This window comes from Primulina eburnea, chromosome 14 (assembly GCF_022965805.1).
Source record: "Primulina eburnea isolate SZY01 chromosome 14, ASM2296580v1, whole genome shotgun sequence".
Classification (NCBI taxonomy): domain Eukaryota; kingdom Viridiplantae; phylum Streptophyta; class Magnoliopsida; order Lamiales; family Gesneriaceae; genus Primulina; species Primulina eburnea.
Genome location: NC_133114.1, coordinates 29,701,085 through 29,716,405, shown reverse-complemented (window position 1 = coordinate 29,716,405; position 15,321 = coordinate 29,701,085). Strand labels below are relative to the sequence as shown.

At 34.7% G+C, this 15,321-nt stretch overlaps 3 protein-coding genes across 4 annotated transcripts; all 3 read right to left on the bottom strand.

The window, feature by feature from the left end:
• Positions 1-292: 292 nt before the first annotated feature.
• LOC140812949 (urease accessory protein G) lies at positions 293-2,843 on the bottom strand. The gene is made up of 7 exons (XM_073171329.1): positions 2,681-2,843; positions 2,404-2,580; positions 2,141-2,201; positions 1,100-1,301; positions 854-975; positions 658-762; positions 293-499 (listed from the first exon to the last, which is right to left on the bottom strand). Exons 1-7 carry the CDS (start codon positions 2,755-2,757, stop codon positions 416-418), a joined length of 828 nt encoding a protein of 275 aa, XP_073027430.1. The 5' UTR covers positions 2,758-2,843; the 3' UTR covers positions 293-415.
• A 507-nt stretch (positions 2,844-3,350) lies between these two features.
• On the bottom strand, positions 3,351-9,704 carry LOC140812604 (actin-related protein 2/3 complex subunit 1A-like). The gene is made up of 15 exons (XM_073170913.1): positions 9,572-9,704; positions 9,360-9,445; positions 9,017-9,093; positions 8,659-8,753; positions 8,114-8,183; positions 6,946-7,015; positions 5,957-6,030; positions 5,814-5,853; positions 5,170-5,251; positions 4,804-4,892; positions 4,625-4,710; positions 4,322-4,385; positions 3,896-4,002; positions 3,726-3,784; positions 3,351-3,626 (listed from the first exon to the last, which is right to left on the bottom strand). The coding sequence occupies exons 1-15, from the start codon at positions 9,639-9,641 to the stop codon at positions 3,562-3,564; spliced, it is 1,134 nt and encodes a 377-aa protein (XP_073027014.1). The 5' UTR covers positions 9,642-9,704; the 3' UTR covers positions 3,351-3,561.
• Positions 9,705-10,423: 719 nt separating this feature from the next.
• Positions 10,424-14,896, bottom strand: LOC140812850 (uncharacterized). 2 transcript variants are annotated; one of them, XM_073171215.1, is made up of 11 exons: positions 14,705-14,896; positions 14,353-14,394; positions 14,053-14,197; positions 13,328-13,557; positions 13,051-13,108; positions 12,631-12,708; positions 12,420-12,508; positions 12,063-12,144; positions 11,606-11,791; positions 11,349-11,497; positions 10,424-10,878 (listed from the first exon to the last, which is right to left on the bottom strand). In XM_073171215.1, the coding sequence occupies exons 1-10, from the start codon at positions 14,851-14,853 to the stop codon at positions 11,351-11,353; spliced, it is 1,206 nt and encodes a 401-aa protein (XP_073027316.1). In that variant the 5' UTR covers positions 14,854-14,896; the 3' UTR covers positions 10,424-10,878; positions 11,349-11,350. The 2 variants fall into 2 exon arrangements, with proteins under 2 accessions (XP_073027316.1, XP_073027317.1); XM_073171216.1 differs by lacking the exon at positions 10,424-10,878 and adding an exon at positions 11,074-11,227.
• Between the last annotated feature and the right edge of the window lie 425 nt (positions 14,897-15,321).

The following is a 15,321-nucleotide window of genomic DNA, read 5'->3' as shown; positions in this document are numbered from 1 at the left end:
TTTTTTTTTAAACGAAGCTTTTGTATGATTTAAATTAAATTTAACATATTAACAAAAATTATTGTTTGAATTTCTGTATGTTCATAATAATCTTTTATAAATATATAATTGTTATATGCTATATTAACTTCAAAAGATCAGAAAGTAATGTGTGTTATTAAATATATGGAATAGATATTTCAAAAATTTGAAAAAAATAAAAATAAAAAAATTAAAGGTGGTTATTAATGCAGTGCTATTTTAGATAGAACACGGAAAAAAAGCATGCTGGGATACTTGCTTTCCTCGAGGATAACTGAAAACAGTTAGGTTTAATGATGAAACAACTCAATATTTCATACGCCTTTTATTTGGATTTCAAACAAAAGTTGCAGAACAAATCCAACATATTGCACTGAAGAAGAACCGCATGAAGTCAGAGGCGCTTCTTCCCCGTTGCTACTTGCCAGGCCTCTAAAATGTGGTCCACTATTTCCTTAACACCAACACCATGCTTTACCTGCATGTACATGATTTTACATCATCATTCGAATGCCATCAAGTCAACAGAAAAGCAAAATGATTCGAGGAAAAAGGATGATTGAAATATGCATCCAACCTAAGAACATTAATACGTAAAGATTTTAATGTCCCGGAGTGGTAAAAAAAATACAAAACCTGAGCAAAAACAAATGGACCACCATCTCTCATTCGGAGTGCATCACGTTGCATGACAGACAAATCAGCTCCAATTGCAGCGGCAATGTCTGTTTTGTTTATGACCTACAATTGGCTCAAAGGTTGACTTGAAACGAATAGATCAACTTAAAAATTTGACATTAGAGACTCTGAAGCACCAAAAGAGAACACCTACCAGGAGGTCAGCTTGTGTTATGCCTGGACCTCCTTTCCGAGGGATTTTGTCTCCGCCAGATACATCAATTATATATATTATGTAATCAGCCAGTTCTCTGCTGAAGTTGGCAGCCAGATTATCTACATCCAACAGCAAGGAAAAATCAGGGCATGTCTCAATATTCTTCGAACAAAATACCGATGTGCATTATATAATGATTTTGCAGCCAATAATATGTAACCACTCATACGAGTCCAGAAATACCTCCCCCGGATTCACAAAGAAGTATATCTGCTTTATGCAAGTTGGATAATTCCTCAAGAGGCCCGAGATTAATGCTGATGTCTTCTCTGATAGCTGCATGTGGACAGCCACCTGTTTCTACAGCTCGAATCCTTTCCTCAGGAAGCGCTCCATGCTTTACCAAGAACTCGCCATCCTCTTTCGTGAATATGTCATTTGTTACCTATGATAATAGAAGTAGAAGAATCCATCTCACCCAAAGATATAAATCTACATGCATTATAACGCAAAACAAAGGCAATGCTTAAAGTAGTTTTAAAAGATATTTTTAATCTCCCAAAACAAAAGCACGCATACCACATATATTCCAATATAGTTTCCCCAAAATTATATTTTCTTTCAATTTATATACCACAACAGAACTTTTATCATTTCCCAAAAATACTCTTTGGTCACATAATTGTTTATCTTTACGGTGAATTTTAAAGTATCTCATAATACATGTGTAACATCACCAACCTAATAAACATTATACAGCATAACATCTACAGTATAAAATATCTCATTAAAAAAATAAAACCTAATAAACATTAGGTTCTACAATTTCTCAAAATACATTTTCCCAAATCCTTTCAAAACACCACAAACCTCACCATAAATTTCTCCAATTTTTCAAGCACTTGTTATCAATTATAGTGGTCCGCTAATGAACGAGTTAGAACTCAATGACCAAAGATAAGAGCCGGGGGCTAAGGCTGCAGTAGAATGGCTATTATTAAGCCAGTAGAGCTTGCTTGAGAATTAGTTCCAATGCCCGTAGCTATTAGGTTACTGTAACCCACATTTATGACGCACATTTCAAGAGAGACGCATCAGTCCTCTCAATTAGCAAATATCCTCTTTTTTTTTTTTGGTTTCGAGTGAGATTTTATTAAAGATATAGTTTTCGATTTGGGAATTTGGTGGTGAATTCAGCTCGAATCTTGTACCACATTCTAGTCTTAATAATAAAGCAATAACATAAGGTGAAAGGGAAAAGCATCATAAAGAATGTGTACATACCGCTGCGAGACTGTACTTGTCCCTTAGAAGTTCGCATAAAGCGAGCATCAAAGCAGTTTTCCTGCAGAATAACAAACAATTGCAGTCAAAACAAGAATATTTGAGATAAGCAACTTGTCTTATAAGGTATAAATTAAGAATTTCACACGGGAGATTTCACAAACAGTTCAACTGCACAATGTAAAACAGCTCCAACAAATAATAACAAAAAATCAGAATAAAAGATGACCTCTCAGAATAAGTAAACAAGAAATTAGAAATACCCTGTTCCAACAGGCCCGCCAATTCCAATGGTAAAAGCTCTTTCATTAAAATCCCTGCTAACAAGTGGAGGTGCTCTTCTGCTAAAATAGCCTGGGGAGTAGATGGGTTCATGAGTGTGTGGTGCCAGTCCATCATGGCTATGGTACACCTTCCCATCTGGACCTACCCATGTTTCCCTGTTGCAATTCGAACCACATCAGATTCAGGAGCACGGTATCAAATTGAAAATGAAATCGTGTGTTGAACTTGATGAGGAAAGTGAAAAGAAAATGCTACTCGTGAGTATGATGGCGATGGTGGTGGTCTTGATGTTCATGGTGATGGTGATGCGTATGATTCTCTTCGGACGCCATTGGATTAAGCTCGCAACGAGTTTTGTGTGTGGAGTCGGTGTATGACTTTAGAAATGAAAATCAGAACCTACTGTACTACCACCCATAATGTCGCGTGTGTTAATTTACTATACTATCCCTGATTTGGTATCTAATGAATACTTCCCAGTCCCAAATACATAAATATCTATTTATTTTTTATGGTATTGTTCAATTTATTATTATTATTTTTTCTATTATTTTATTAATATATTATTTTTTAATTAATTATATATATATATATATATATATATATATAATTTTTATCATTTTAAAACACTCATGAAATAAAATTAAAGTTATTTGTAACATCTTATTTTTATTTATCTTACTTTTCTGAACACTGATCGTCCTTAATATCGTATCTTGAGTATAACTATTTCAGAAAAATTGAAGATATTTTAAATAAACATAGAATATAATAGTATAATATACATGCCTGCCCCCATGCATCTTTATTTTGTATTGATATCGCCAATGACTAGACACTTGATATATTAATTAAACATATAATTCTAAGATTATTATGAGAACCAATACCAAATTTTCAATTCTCATTATACATCATGCAAGGGTGTTGTCAAGTATGTTCAAATATATCTGCAAACAAGCACCGATCAAATTTTCTTTCCAACAACTACAGAAACATTAATACAAAGAGCCATGATCAAATATGTTCAATTCAGTAAAATAAACCGATACAAAATACATCAAATAACAAACTGGTTGGCGTCAAGTATGTGAGGACAATCGCTGCTGTGAATGCGGCTGACCAACATCTTATCCTCAAAAATATTCCAGTAAATCTTGTTGAGTTTCCAGATCCCATATTACTATTTTTCCATCCAATCCTGTGATTGATATTTCCAATGATAAATAAGTCCTATGTGGTTGTGTGAAAGTATCTTGAAGAAATAATACAGTACAAACACAAGGGCGCTTAATCTAACCTGAAGTACTGAACCTGGTGACCACAGTATCCCCTGCTTTCTTGAGGGGAACAATGCAACTGGAATTTGAAACAAGGAAAAAAGTAACTATTTTTACAGCTTTTGTTTGATGTCAAAGGCAACCGTACAATAAAATAAAGTTCAAAATGAGGGAGTTAGCATGACTGTACTTGATACAGTTATCATGAGCAGCCCCGTGTGCTCTTGAAGGTTCGATGGTTTCGCTGCTGCTTCCATATTTTGATTGGCCATAAAATTTTCCGAATTTTCCTGATAACTGGGTAAAAAGAACATGAAAGACAAATAATGATGAAAATTGCCGACAACAAACTTACGAGAAAAAGTGTTCAAAAACACCAATGAATACAGACACAAATGGAAAGGATGTGAAGATGAAACCTGTATTTCAGAAAACTATACAGCATACACAAGACTTGCTTCTTGAAAAAAATGACATTATGCATCATTATTACAAGTAAAATGACAAAAGGATGCAACCCTCCGGTACATTTTTGGACTAGATTTTCTGAATAGTCAGTAATCAAACCAAGGGTTTTGCATTTGTTTTCAGAGGGATTACAGATAAAAATGTTTACCTGTGATCCATATTTTCCACTTGAAGAAGATGTCTTCCTCTCATCGAGATACCTCAAGAAACTCCTAAAGTAGATAAGAAAATACAGATATAATTTTATAGAGAAAAAAAAAAACTTGCAATGAAGAATGTAATCTTCAACTTTTCTACAACGTGTATGCACATACAGTAAGTGGTCGAAAAATGGACATGATATCTTATTCTTCTTTTCTTATTAAAATCATCAAAAGTAAGATAGAAACCAAATGAGATGACAAATACCCAACCAGAAAACACAAATAGTTTATTCCAGATGTTAACTCACCATAATCCCCTTTCATCTGCTGCGAATACCATAGGATTACAGTCAAATCCCACACCGATAACAATTCTCTCGGAAATGAATAAAACCTAAATCATATGTATCAATCACTCATCAATACCCTTGTCATAAAAGAGAACAGAATAAACTAAGAAAATTACAGAGAATGGATGCTGACCCACATCACGAAGAGGCAAATCATGGAATGCCACACTTTGAGCTGATGGAGAGGGGCCAACTTCATCGACAAAGTAGATCATTGAATTGTGACCTGAGGTTTTATCCCAGTTAAATGTGTAAATATTTGCTCATTGCTCCATGCTCAACTAAATAATATTAAAAATTTGGATGACGAAAAATAAATATACAAGAATTGCAGGAGCACAATTATTTCTATATGAATCACATATAACTAAGGCTATGCCACCAATTAAGAAATAAACACATCAGAAGCCAATTCAATTTCAGGCAGATACCAACTGCATTTGGATATCTTGAGCACAAGCAAAAATCATTCTGACAATGAAGCAAAGTGATGAATTTCTTACCTACATAGGCTAAGGTATTGCCACTTGGAGACCACTTCATACCGAAAGCCCAACTAAATGAAAGATCGAGATGCATGATTTGCTGCCTCAAGCAAAGAAAGTAAAAGAACATTAACCGGAGATCAAGTATTCCATACAAACAGAAGGACGGTGACGCCAAATGAAATTTACAGGACACGTATCTCTTATTAAAAACCAATATTGTTTCTAAACCGATATTGTTTCTAATGAAACATTAACATAAATATTATGAATCAATAGACATGCTTTTCTAGCCGTTGTTCAAATATTTATTCAATTTCCCTGAATATTTTATTAGGTTTCAGGTGCTTCACAAATTTGTGATTCTTCCGATTCTTAAGTAATGTAACTACTTCCCAAATGTGATCAAGGGTGTCAATTAAAACAAGAAAACAACATCAAGGATAGTTGGTGTATTCCTTAAATTGCATAAATATATTTTGCTAACACAACACATTTACCAACTCCTGTTACTAGTACTGACATTTCTAGCCATGCATGATATTTACCAGGATTCTAGTGCCATTATTTTCTACTCGAATCTTAAATTTATAAATTTGATCACACATAATGGACCAACAGGCTCTTTTTTAACACAAGAGGAAATAAGCATAAAGTCATACCTCTCCGAATTTTGAATCTGAAGAAGAACCTGAAGAGTCCCTGGTTAATGACAAACCAGTAAGCATGGGAGACTGTCAGAGATCCGGGGAAAATGTTTGATTATGAGAGCAAGAAAACTCCCAGTAACTTCATGGAAACATACCTTGTGTCCACACCTTTGATGAAAGTAGAGAATACTCGACATTTTCCATCTGTTGATGTTGTTGCCAGTAATGTCTACAAGATTATCACAACAGAAGGTAAGAGGAAGAAGGTCAATCAATGTATTTAACTCAAGGAGTAAAATCTATCATACGAGTTGTGTATCTATATGTGAAATTGATACATGAACTGGCTCATGGATTCAATCAGGGAGTGGAGCAGATAGTGAGGGTGACGGTGCAGAGCAGTGATTCACTATTAACATTACTTTATATATTATGAAAACAAATAAACTCAAATGCATCAACTAATGCAATATGACTGTGAATTTATGAACACACAAATTATTGGCATTTGGCTCCGTTTGCAATTTGTGCTCTCAAACCATTTTGCCACAGTGGTTGGATAACTAAATAAATAAGCTTGAGTTTTGCAATTTAATTAGCAAGAGCATCCCAAGTGTTAATACATCTGTTCGGTTGTTTAAAAAATTGGTGGTAAATGGGAACTTCATATCTTGAACAAAGGTCCTACATGAGGAATTATGGCTACATGAGGAACCATGGATATTTGAATTTTAGCAAGGACAGAGAAAATGGAAAGCATTGAAGATTAATTTTCATCACATTTTTCTTTTGGACATAGCATATAGTCATTCAAACACTTACGGATACACTTGTTTACGTCAGAAATTCATCAGATATAAATATTAAAATATTCAAGATGAAATTGATAAGAACCCTTACTTCACATTTTCCTTCAAAACCTAAGATAGAAGACTATTATCTACACTATTTTTTGCACTAAATATCAGATTTAAACATAGCCTTTATTATAATTTAGTGGATATTCCGAATCAATCGAGTTCACATTCAAGTGTGAACCATGCCATACAAAGCCGAGTGCTTCTACTCTAAACTGCATGCAATTATGCACTGAGAACTAGCCACTTAGGTATGTAAGTGCAGGTGATAGCTCACAAGAACTCACATTATTTGGGTGCCAAGCAACACTTGTGACAGAAGATTCATGTCGCTTTCTGATAACCTTACTTACCCACCTGGGAAGTAACAAAGATAGATCAACATAAGCATCAAGACACTAACTTTTACACATGCAGAAAGACAGTGAGATCCTAAAACATAAAGGGCACCTTGTAAAACCCAATCAATCAAAAGGAAAATAGTTAAGAGAAAAAAACATCTTCTCAGAGAAACAAATTTCGACGCCACAGAAATTCAGCCATCTAACTAGAAACACCACCTTCAACAATGAAGAATTTGATTTTCGATACGTAATTACTAATCATAACTCTGAATAAACAAGCCATACACAGCATTCCCAACATGGTGTTTGCCCAGTTGACTGAAGAGGCTCAATGTCCAGACATGAAAGTGTTTCTTTTCTGCCTCCGATCCTCATCCTCTTGTCTAGTCTCCAAATAAAACTTAGAAACAATGCATTTTCCCATGTATAAATTATATAATTCTCACTTCACAGTTCACCCATCTCATCTAATTAGCCAGCAATTTTTAACTCCATACTGATTGCTTGCAATTTGCATGATTTATTCAGTCCAATCCTGATCATGATTTTTTTCAAGAACAAACAGTCTACAACAGCAAAGAGAAAAGTGTACTTCCAAACATTATAGGTTTGAATCTAGCATTAGTTTTGCTTTCACATTATCACTTAGAATGCTTGCTTGAAATCAACATCTAATGAATTTCAACATAAAATAGCACGATTATGTAACCACCTCCCTTCTTACAGTTGCCCCAATAACATAATCTCTCAAGATAAGCATGTTGAAAGAAAGAACCAATTACATAAAGTCACGTAGTATCGGGTTGTATTTAAATTGATTGTGCATTATGTAAAAAATTATTTAGGAATTTATTATCTAACATTCTTTAGGGCTCTGAAAAGATATATTTCATAACAAAGCACTGAAATATGAACATTATTCCACATTGATGTGTGCATACAGGTAGAGAACATGAATTTGTGTTGCTAATGGCTAGTACCGTTAATTAACAGCTGCTGGAACACAAAATATACTGATAATCAAAAGAGCAAAAGAGAAAGCATGCTGAGGTTGAAACAGAACAATGCAATGCTACTCGATTGATAATATGCGACAACTGAATAATCGTACCAATTGTTTTCTTGCTCGTAATAGCATATACAAACAGTTTTTGCCCCACTTCCAACAGCAAACTTATTTTCTGTAAGAGAGAGCGAAACCATTAGATGACTTAATCAGACCTTGATAAAAAAATGGCGAGTCTGACCTAAATCAAATGAAACGTACAGAGGAACTCGACTACCACACACTATAATATCATCAAAACCTTATTATTTGGATGATCGTAGAACAATACTCACAATTTTCAATAAATAACAGAGGACCAAAAACTCAGTAATTCCATTTCCTACTAACTTTAAAAAACCGCTCATACTTGATAAAATTTTAGCATACATCTACTTAAAAGTCATTCACCATAGTCGGTGTATGCCCCATACTGCCAGTTTCTAAAAATTACAACAAGTAATCAAGTATACCATCACGATACTCAATAATTGCTAAAAATGGGTATAAATTAGTGGGGGTACTGTTATCACTCAGATGAAAAAAAAAGGCATAAATTGAAATCATAAAATAGTATAAACATTGAAAGAGTTTATAATAGACATCCATACCTTTTGGACTCCAATGTACACAAAGTGCAGCGCGATTTAGCCTAAGGATAACAAGGGTTGGCACCCACTGTGTCATTTCTTGGGACCAAACATATCTAAAAAGAAAGTTTAATGTGGTCTGTTACAATGAAATTCGATTGCAGAAACAAGAAGTAGCATAGATTAGAGCATCTAAAGTGTGTTCAAAGTGAGGACTGAAGCATATAAATTCAGTTGCTGTGATTGACCCAAGCAGGATCACTTTTTTCCTTCACTTAAAGTTGCCTGTCTTTTACAAATTTCAATCAAGTGAAACAACAAAAAACAGATGCTTCAGAGATATAGACAGAAAAACAGATTTTCAAATATGGCCACTTACGAATTCCTATCATGTGAAACAGTGACTATTCTGTTCGAGCTTCTGCTCCAATCTATTCCAGAAACAATTTGGTCATGCTGCGACAGAAAGTGCAAAAAACAGTGAGATGCAATGTGCATTAACTGATGCGCCAAGAAGGTTTCATATAATACTGAAACAGCTTCTCAAAAATTCCATCAGGCCAAACACCCAAAAAAACTCCATCTAGCCAAACAAAATTTTTAAAATAATGCAAAACCTCAGCAGCTAAATCATCAAAGTTGAAGTCTTTCTAATGAAAGAAAACATAAAGTAATCTGCATTCTGCGCAAATAAATAAATATAAGGTCACCGTAAGTTTTACCTTCTGAAGAACATGGATCTTCTCCCACTTCTCTTCCAACAACTTATAAATGTGCACTTCGTTATTATTCGGACAGAACGCCACCGCTATAATTGCAGAGGAAACACATCATTACCAATTCAACTACTAAAAAAATCCCATTACAAACAGAAACCCACACAAGCATGCATCATGTAAGCTAAAGGAAATCGTGAAATTGAGATGGGAAGTACTGGATTCATCTGGGCTCCAAACATGGCAAGTAATGCACTGAGCGAACTGATGAACTGAAACGGCGGCCATAAACTGGAATTTATCTGCACTTGTTGATTCAAACGGAAGGGTTTAGATGGAGACTAAATATGATTTCAACGAAAAAATTTGGGAAATAGTAGATCGGAATTAAAATCACCCGAAAGTAATTGCCGAGGAGCTACACTGTGATCTTCTGAACAGACTGGAAATCGTTCCCGGATTCTTTATTTATTTTGGTTGAATAGTTGCTCTCTCCCATTTTAGCCCTCAATGGTGCTCAACAAGTCACTATTTGTATTAGGTATCAACGTATTATAATACATGTATAATTTACTTAATCTAAAAATTCTAATAAAATTTGAGTGATCCTACACATATTCACAATAAAAAGTAATACTCTTAGCATAAAAAATAATACTTTTGTATGAGTGATCCAAAAAAGAGATATGTCTCACAAATACGACTCGTAAGACAGTCTCACATAAGTTTTTATCATAAAATTTTACTCTAGAGCATGATCATATACATGATAATTATTATTTTATACACACATAATTTGTCCATCGTTTCACAAATTTTAATTATATATATGTATATGGCTGCATGCCAAGAACTTTTACAAATTTCAATCTAGTACTCTAACCATAATATGCTGGTTGGCTTGACTTTGTCAGTAAAATTGCTGCAGTAATATAATTGTTTCGGTGGTAATTTTTGAACAACGTTGAGGACACTAAATTGATTTATTTTAACTTTTTACAAATTGATTTCTTTTCGTACTACTTTGGCAATGGATGAATCCAATATATTTTTTGCAGAATGGACACAAATTGATCGAACGAAGCAATCTATTTTTTGTTCAATGTCATTCGCACTTCATTTTATGCATAAAATTTACACAAAATGGAGTCTATATGTAAAATCGAGCGCTTGTCGCTTTACCAAAAACTATAGCTAGCAGTAATAGTGCAACTCAAATATTTTAAACCGTACAACAGCTCAAGCACCACGATTCGATCGCTCTATCAAGCATAGATAATTATTGCGCTCAATAGTATGCAACAATAAACATAATTAAATAACGTCTCAGTATTCTTTCTTTTTTCTTTTTTCTTTTTTCTTTTTGGTTTGTAGAAGAGGCAAAGAATGTCGTAACCTTAAAATATATAAAAACTAGGATATATTGGTCAAATCCAACTTTAACCTAATCCTTTCTCTAATCCACATTTCTTCTGAAAAGTTCTCGTTAACCCCCCTTCATCGTTTGGGAGTTTCTACCTTACACCTGAAAAATCGAAATGCCCACCATTAAAGTGAGGAAGTTTGTGGCAAAATTAGAAATATTCCAGCTCCGTAAAAGGGCCAAACAATTCAAGAATAATTGGAGCACTACCATAACAAATAAATCCACACCATCAAAAATTTCCTATTTGTTTCAAAAAATAGACATTAAAAAAATGCATGATAAGCAGCTGGATATGACACTAATTGCACATGAACAAATAACACTTTGGGAATCAAAGGGTCACTATAAAGCTTTTCAAGGGGCAAGAAGATGCCACCGGAAGGAAGTACCCAGAATCCCATCCAGCTAACTTCAACCTCAACTCATCAAAATTGCAATGACAACAAAACTATACGAATAGAAAAGTAATCAGAGAAGAATATACATGGGATTTAGAAAATAGAAAGCAAGGCAATGTGGTACAAACAGATAAATGTAGGAAGAGGAGCAATCGAGAAATGACTCCTAACCTTCAACGTGAAATCCAAGAGGAGAAGCCCACCAGTGGAAGCAAAAACATCAAACCATAGTTGACAAAACTATCTATTTGCTGCACGTAGTCCATCTTGCCAAGAACCGTATTCCAAGTGTGTGTAAGCGGACAACTTGCATGTTTATCCTGCAGAATGAAATCATCCTTGTCACTTCAACTTGCAAGGAAACTGGTTGGCCAACAATAAATTAAAACATGGCCTGGCCTCTATCTGAAAGAATATAGAGTGCTCACTATATTAGGCCCAGCTGCTACTTGTGGAAATTCTGAAGTTTTAAGTGTTCTTCCTTTATCCCTGCCCGACGGATTCCGATGCATCTCAATTCTAGCTTTGTTTGAGTTTCTGCCAGAGAAGGCTCGATAAGCTGAATCAGTATGGATTGTTTCCATGACAGACCCAAAGAAGTTGGTCACAGGTACCTAAACCCAGTGAGAAGGTCAATTATGAGCAATGCATAGTCTGATTATGTGAAATTCAGTCGTGATCTCCTTAACCTTTCTTTCTGGACTCATCTCCCCTTTTACAACAATGTAAATACCAAAAAGTCACCAATATCACACATGAGGAGCATCGGTACAGTATAAAGAAATAAATATGGGGGAAACTGCAAGTTCTATCGCTACAAAGGAATCCTCCAACAAAACTGAAGAAGAATCAAGGGGAAAAAATCCAGCTCTGTATACCGTATACCTCTGCCAGATGCCGTTGGTATAAATCCATTCGATAGTATGCAGTTGACATCAATAAGTTTGGATTGTAAGAGTTGAAAAGACTGCAAAATAAAAGCGAAAATCCAAAGCCTCAAATCAACAATTCTGAAGTTAAGTAAAAGGAAACATTTAGAGAAAAATTAATGAGAACAATGGATAAAGATTTGGTTTCTTATAGGTGCAATATTATTGAGAACAAAGAATCTAGCCGTTCTGTTAAAAAAGCAGTTACAATGAGTTGCTAGCAGAATTCTGGTCAAGGATCACTTTATAGCCTAAAGAAAGACAGACTCGGTATTATAACAGCTATCATGCATATGCTTTCTTTCAATTTTACCTGCTCAATGAGGCATTGTCGTACATGTTTAACCTCTCAAAGAAAGCGAGAGAATAATATGTGAATCTATCCACAACAGATACACCAACCTGCACCACAAGAACTAATGAAAAAGAATACAACAAAAATTTTGAGGCTTGACGCAGAGAGATTAATAATAAAATATACCGATATTCATAAGCAAAGAAGATAATAGGTAGGTAAAATTTACATCAGAGTCCAGGTGATGTGAGTATGAATTCTCTCCTTTCTTGCTACTTCCAATAGCCAAAACACCAGGAGATTGAAGCTGTCAAACAAAAAAGGGCACTTCTTGTTACTCAACTAGTTCTGTAAGGAAAAATTCATACTTATTGCACCTTGAGAGAAAGAGGGATTTCGAAATATTGTAAACAATTGAAGCATGGTAAGGCGGGCACACCTGCCAGTTAAGGAAAGAGAAGAACACTTTTATTAAAAAAAAATTTAAAAAGAGAATCTAAATTTCCTTTTTGCTATGATCGATCGCTAGCTGAGTCCATGTATTTACTGATTATCAAGTGAAGCAAGAAAAGTTATTCCAACCTACGCACCGGCTAAAAACATATAGCAAGTATATCGTGACACAAGAAAGGGAAAAATAAATAATCACCTGAGAAAAAAGAGTAGCAGCTTGGCAAGTATCTACCATTATCAACAGCTCCTTAAATCTGATAATTTTGGGACACAAACAATACGGCACAGTTGTTACCTCGTATCTCGACCATTAGAAACTTTTTTGGGTTGGTTTTCTTTAAGTTCATGTCCAAAGAAGAGGGGGAGGGAAGAAAGAGAGACAACAAAATGTAGGATCAAATGCTTACAACACCCCTCAAAGAAAACCACAAGTACTTTTTTTACATTATTAATCAGCTATACAAACTCTTTACCTACGCTTTTCCTTCATTTGCCTCACTGCATCAGCTAAGTCATGGCTCTGAAGCTCCTCTGAGTCCTGAAATTTGAGAAACTCATCCCCACCATGCCCAGTCATGTAAAGAAGTATATGGCTACCTTCATCACTCAGAAGTCGCTTTGACCTTGGGATAGCTGTTTCATGACGTCCCGTCAACACTCTCAGAAAATTTTCAACAGTCACTTCATAACCTCGGTAATCTACCTAAATTTGAGAATGGCAAGTCATTCATGAGCAAAACAGAAGGAAATTTTGATCAAACAAAAAAGTTCACAGCCATGAATAGACAACACAATCACGTGGCTATTTATTTAGAGGATAGTCCTTTAATGGAACTTTGGTGCTTGGTAGAGGAAGTTTAGGTTCGGGTAATTAATAAATTCTTTACATCAATTCAGTAATACACAAATAGCAAGAAGAAAGAGAAGAGTTCCTTTCTTAAATATATATCATGAAAGGCTCGATCATAAATTTTTCAAGGTATTTTAGATGGTTAGTGGAATACAGTGGAATGAAGCAAACATACACATCAAATGTATACAATGTACAAGCTTGTAACCATTTGAAGGCAGAACCACAAAACACCACTTGGTTGCAATCAAGTCTTACATCTCAAAAGTTTTAGATATAAATCACAGAATGAAGATTTATGAATGAAATTCAAAGCCCGAAGGGTATCCAACAGAAAACAAAACCTACCTCGACATTATCTCCATACAGATTGAGATGGTGATTTTCGTTATTGAAGACCTGAGCAGGGTACTTGTTTCGAGCATTGCAAGCCATATCGTCAGCCAACATGAGAATTATCCTTTCATCAGGTATTCCTAACCGTTTGACCGTCCTGAAGGTGACATACAAAGTCAGAAAACAATCGAAATTAAGAGGTGTGTGTGTGCGTGTGTTTATTTTTCGAATCACGGTATCTGAGTATAAAATATTAGAACGAAAAACAGATGACAAACAATGAAGAAAATGTAGAAGCAAACCAACAGTTACCTATAGAGGGATAGAGTATTTGCCATGTGCCGATAGTTAAACCTGAAGAACGAAACAAAAACAAATCAACGTATTCACATTGAACTTCAAAAGGGGATACTGGATACATACAGACCAAAATTCAGGACTATCAGTTTGATTCCTCTTGGACGCACTACCTTAACGCTTCGTTTATTGATTAGCTATCACTTGAAATTTCGAAATAAAATCAAACTCCCTGACAATCGAGTACCGGTGCTCTTTAAATTAATCAACTTCTCCACAATCCAACGACTTCAAATGAGCTGAAACATAATTTTCATCGAAAGAAAAGTGAACACGTCAACTGAAACTCAATCAGAAGGAATATTACCAGAAGCGCGAGGTGCAGACAAGAACTGCCCAATTGTTGGTGTGCATTGTGGAGGAGGAAGAAGCAAATGCGCCAGACGGGATCGCATTGGAAAGACACAGTACGAGGACCAAGATCAGAAATTGCCAAGATTTGACCAAGCTCTCCATTTTTCGATCAAATTATTCGAGGATGTTTGCCGTCCCTTCTTATGATAGTTAGGACTAAAATTAGTGGTTTTTGTCTTATAATTTTTTAAGTAAAGAAAAATTAAAGATGGGTTAGAAATAACTTTCTCGTTCCTCCAATAGGTATTTTGTGAGATAAAAAAGGTCAATCGGATATATATTTTAAAATAAAAATAATAATAATTTTATTTTAAAATATAATTTTTTTAAATTGATCTATTAATCGATCTTATGGACGTTTTCTTGCTCTTCTTATATGTTTCTAAAGTTGTTGAGTAAATATTCATTGGACAAATACCTTTTTAAATTGATAAATATAAATATAAACTCAAATTATTAAAATCACTAATGTATTAAACTTGTTTTCACAAAAAACATAAAGGAAAAATTAACAATATATTATATGCACGCATGCTTCAATTGCTATATTAAAGAGGCAACCCCGCCATC

Coding starts and splice junctions, on each gene's coding strand:
- LOC140812604 (XM_073170913.1), bottom strand. CDS start 9,641: ATGGCCGCCGTTTCAGTTCATCAGTTCGCTCAGTGCATTACTTGCCAT. Junction 6,031..6,945: donor TTGCTTGGCACCCAAATAAT/GTGAGTTCTTGT, acceptor ATAATCTTGTAG/ACATTACTGGCAACAACATC. Junction 5,252..5,813: donor CAGATTCAAAATTCGGAGAG/GTATGACTTTAT, acceptor TGCTTGAGGCAG/CAAATCATGCATCTCGATCT.
- LOC140812949 (XM_073171329.1), bottom strand. CDS start 2,757: ATGGCGTCCGAAGAGAATCATACGCATCACCATCACCATGAACATCAA. Junction 763..853: donor TAACACAAGCTGACCTCCTG/GTAGGTGTTCTC, acceptor AGCCAATTGTAG/GTCATAAACAAAACAGACAT. Junction 500..657: donor GTCCATTTGTTTTTGCTCAG/GTTTTGTATTTT, acceptor ATGTACATGCAG/GTAAAGCATGGTGTTGGTGT.
- LOC140812850 (XM_073171215.1), bottom strand. CDS start 14,853: ATGGAGAGCTTGGTCAAATCTTGGCAATTTCTGATCTTGGTCCTCGTA. Junction 12,509..12,630: donor CACATCACCTGGACTCTGAT/GTAAATTTTACC, acceptor CTTGTGGTGCAG/GTTGGTGTATCTGTTGTGGA. Junction 11,792..12,062: donor ACCAACGGCATCTGGCAGAG/GTATACGGTATA, acceptor CACTGGGTTTAG/GTACCTGTGACCAACTTCTT.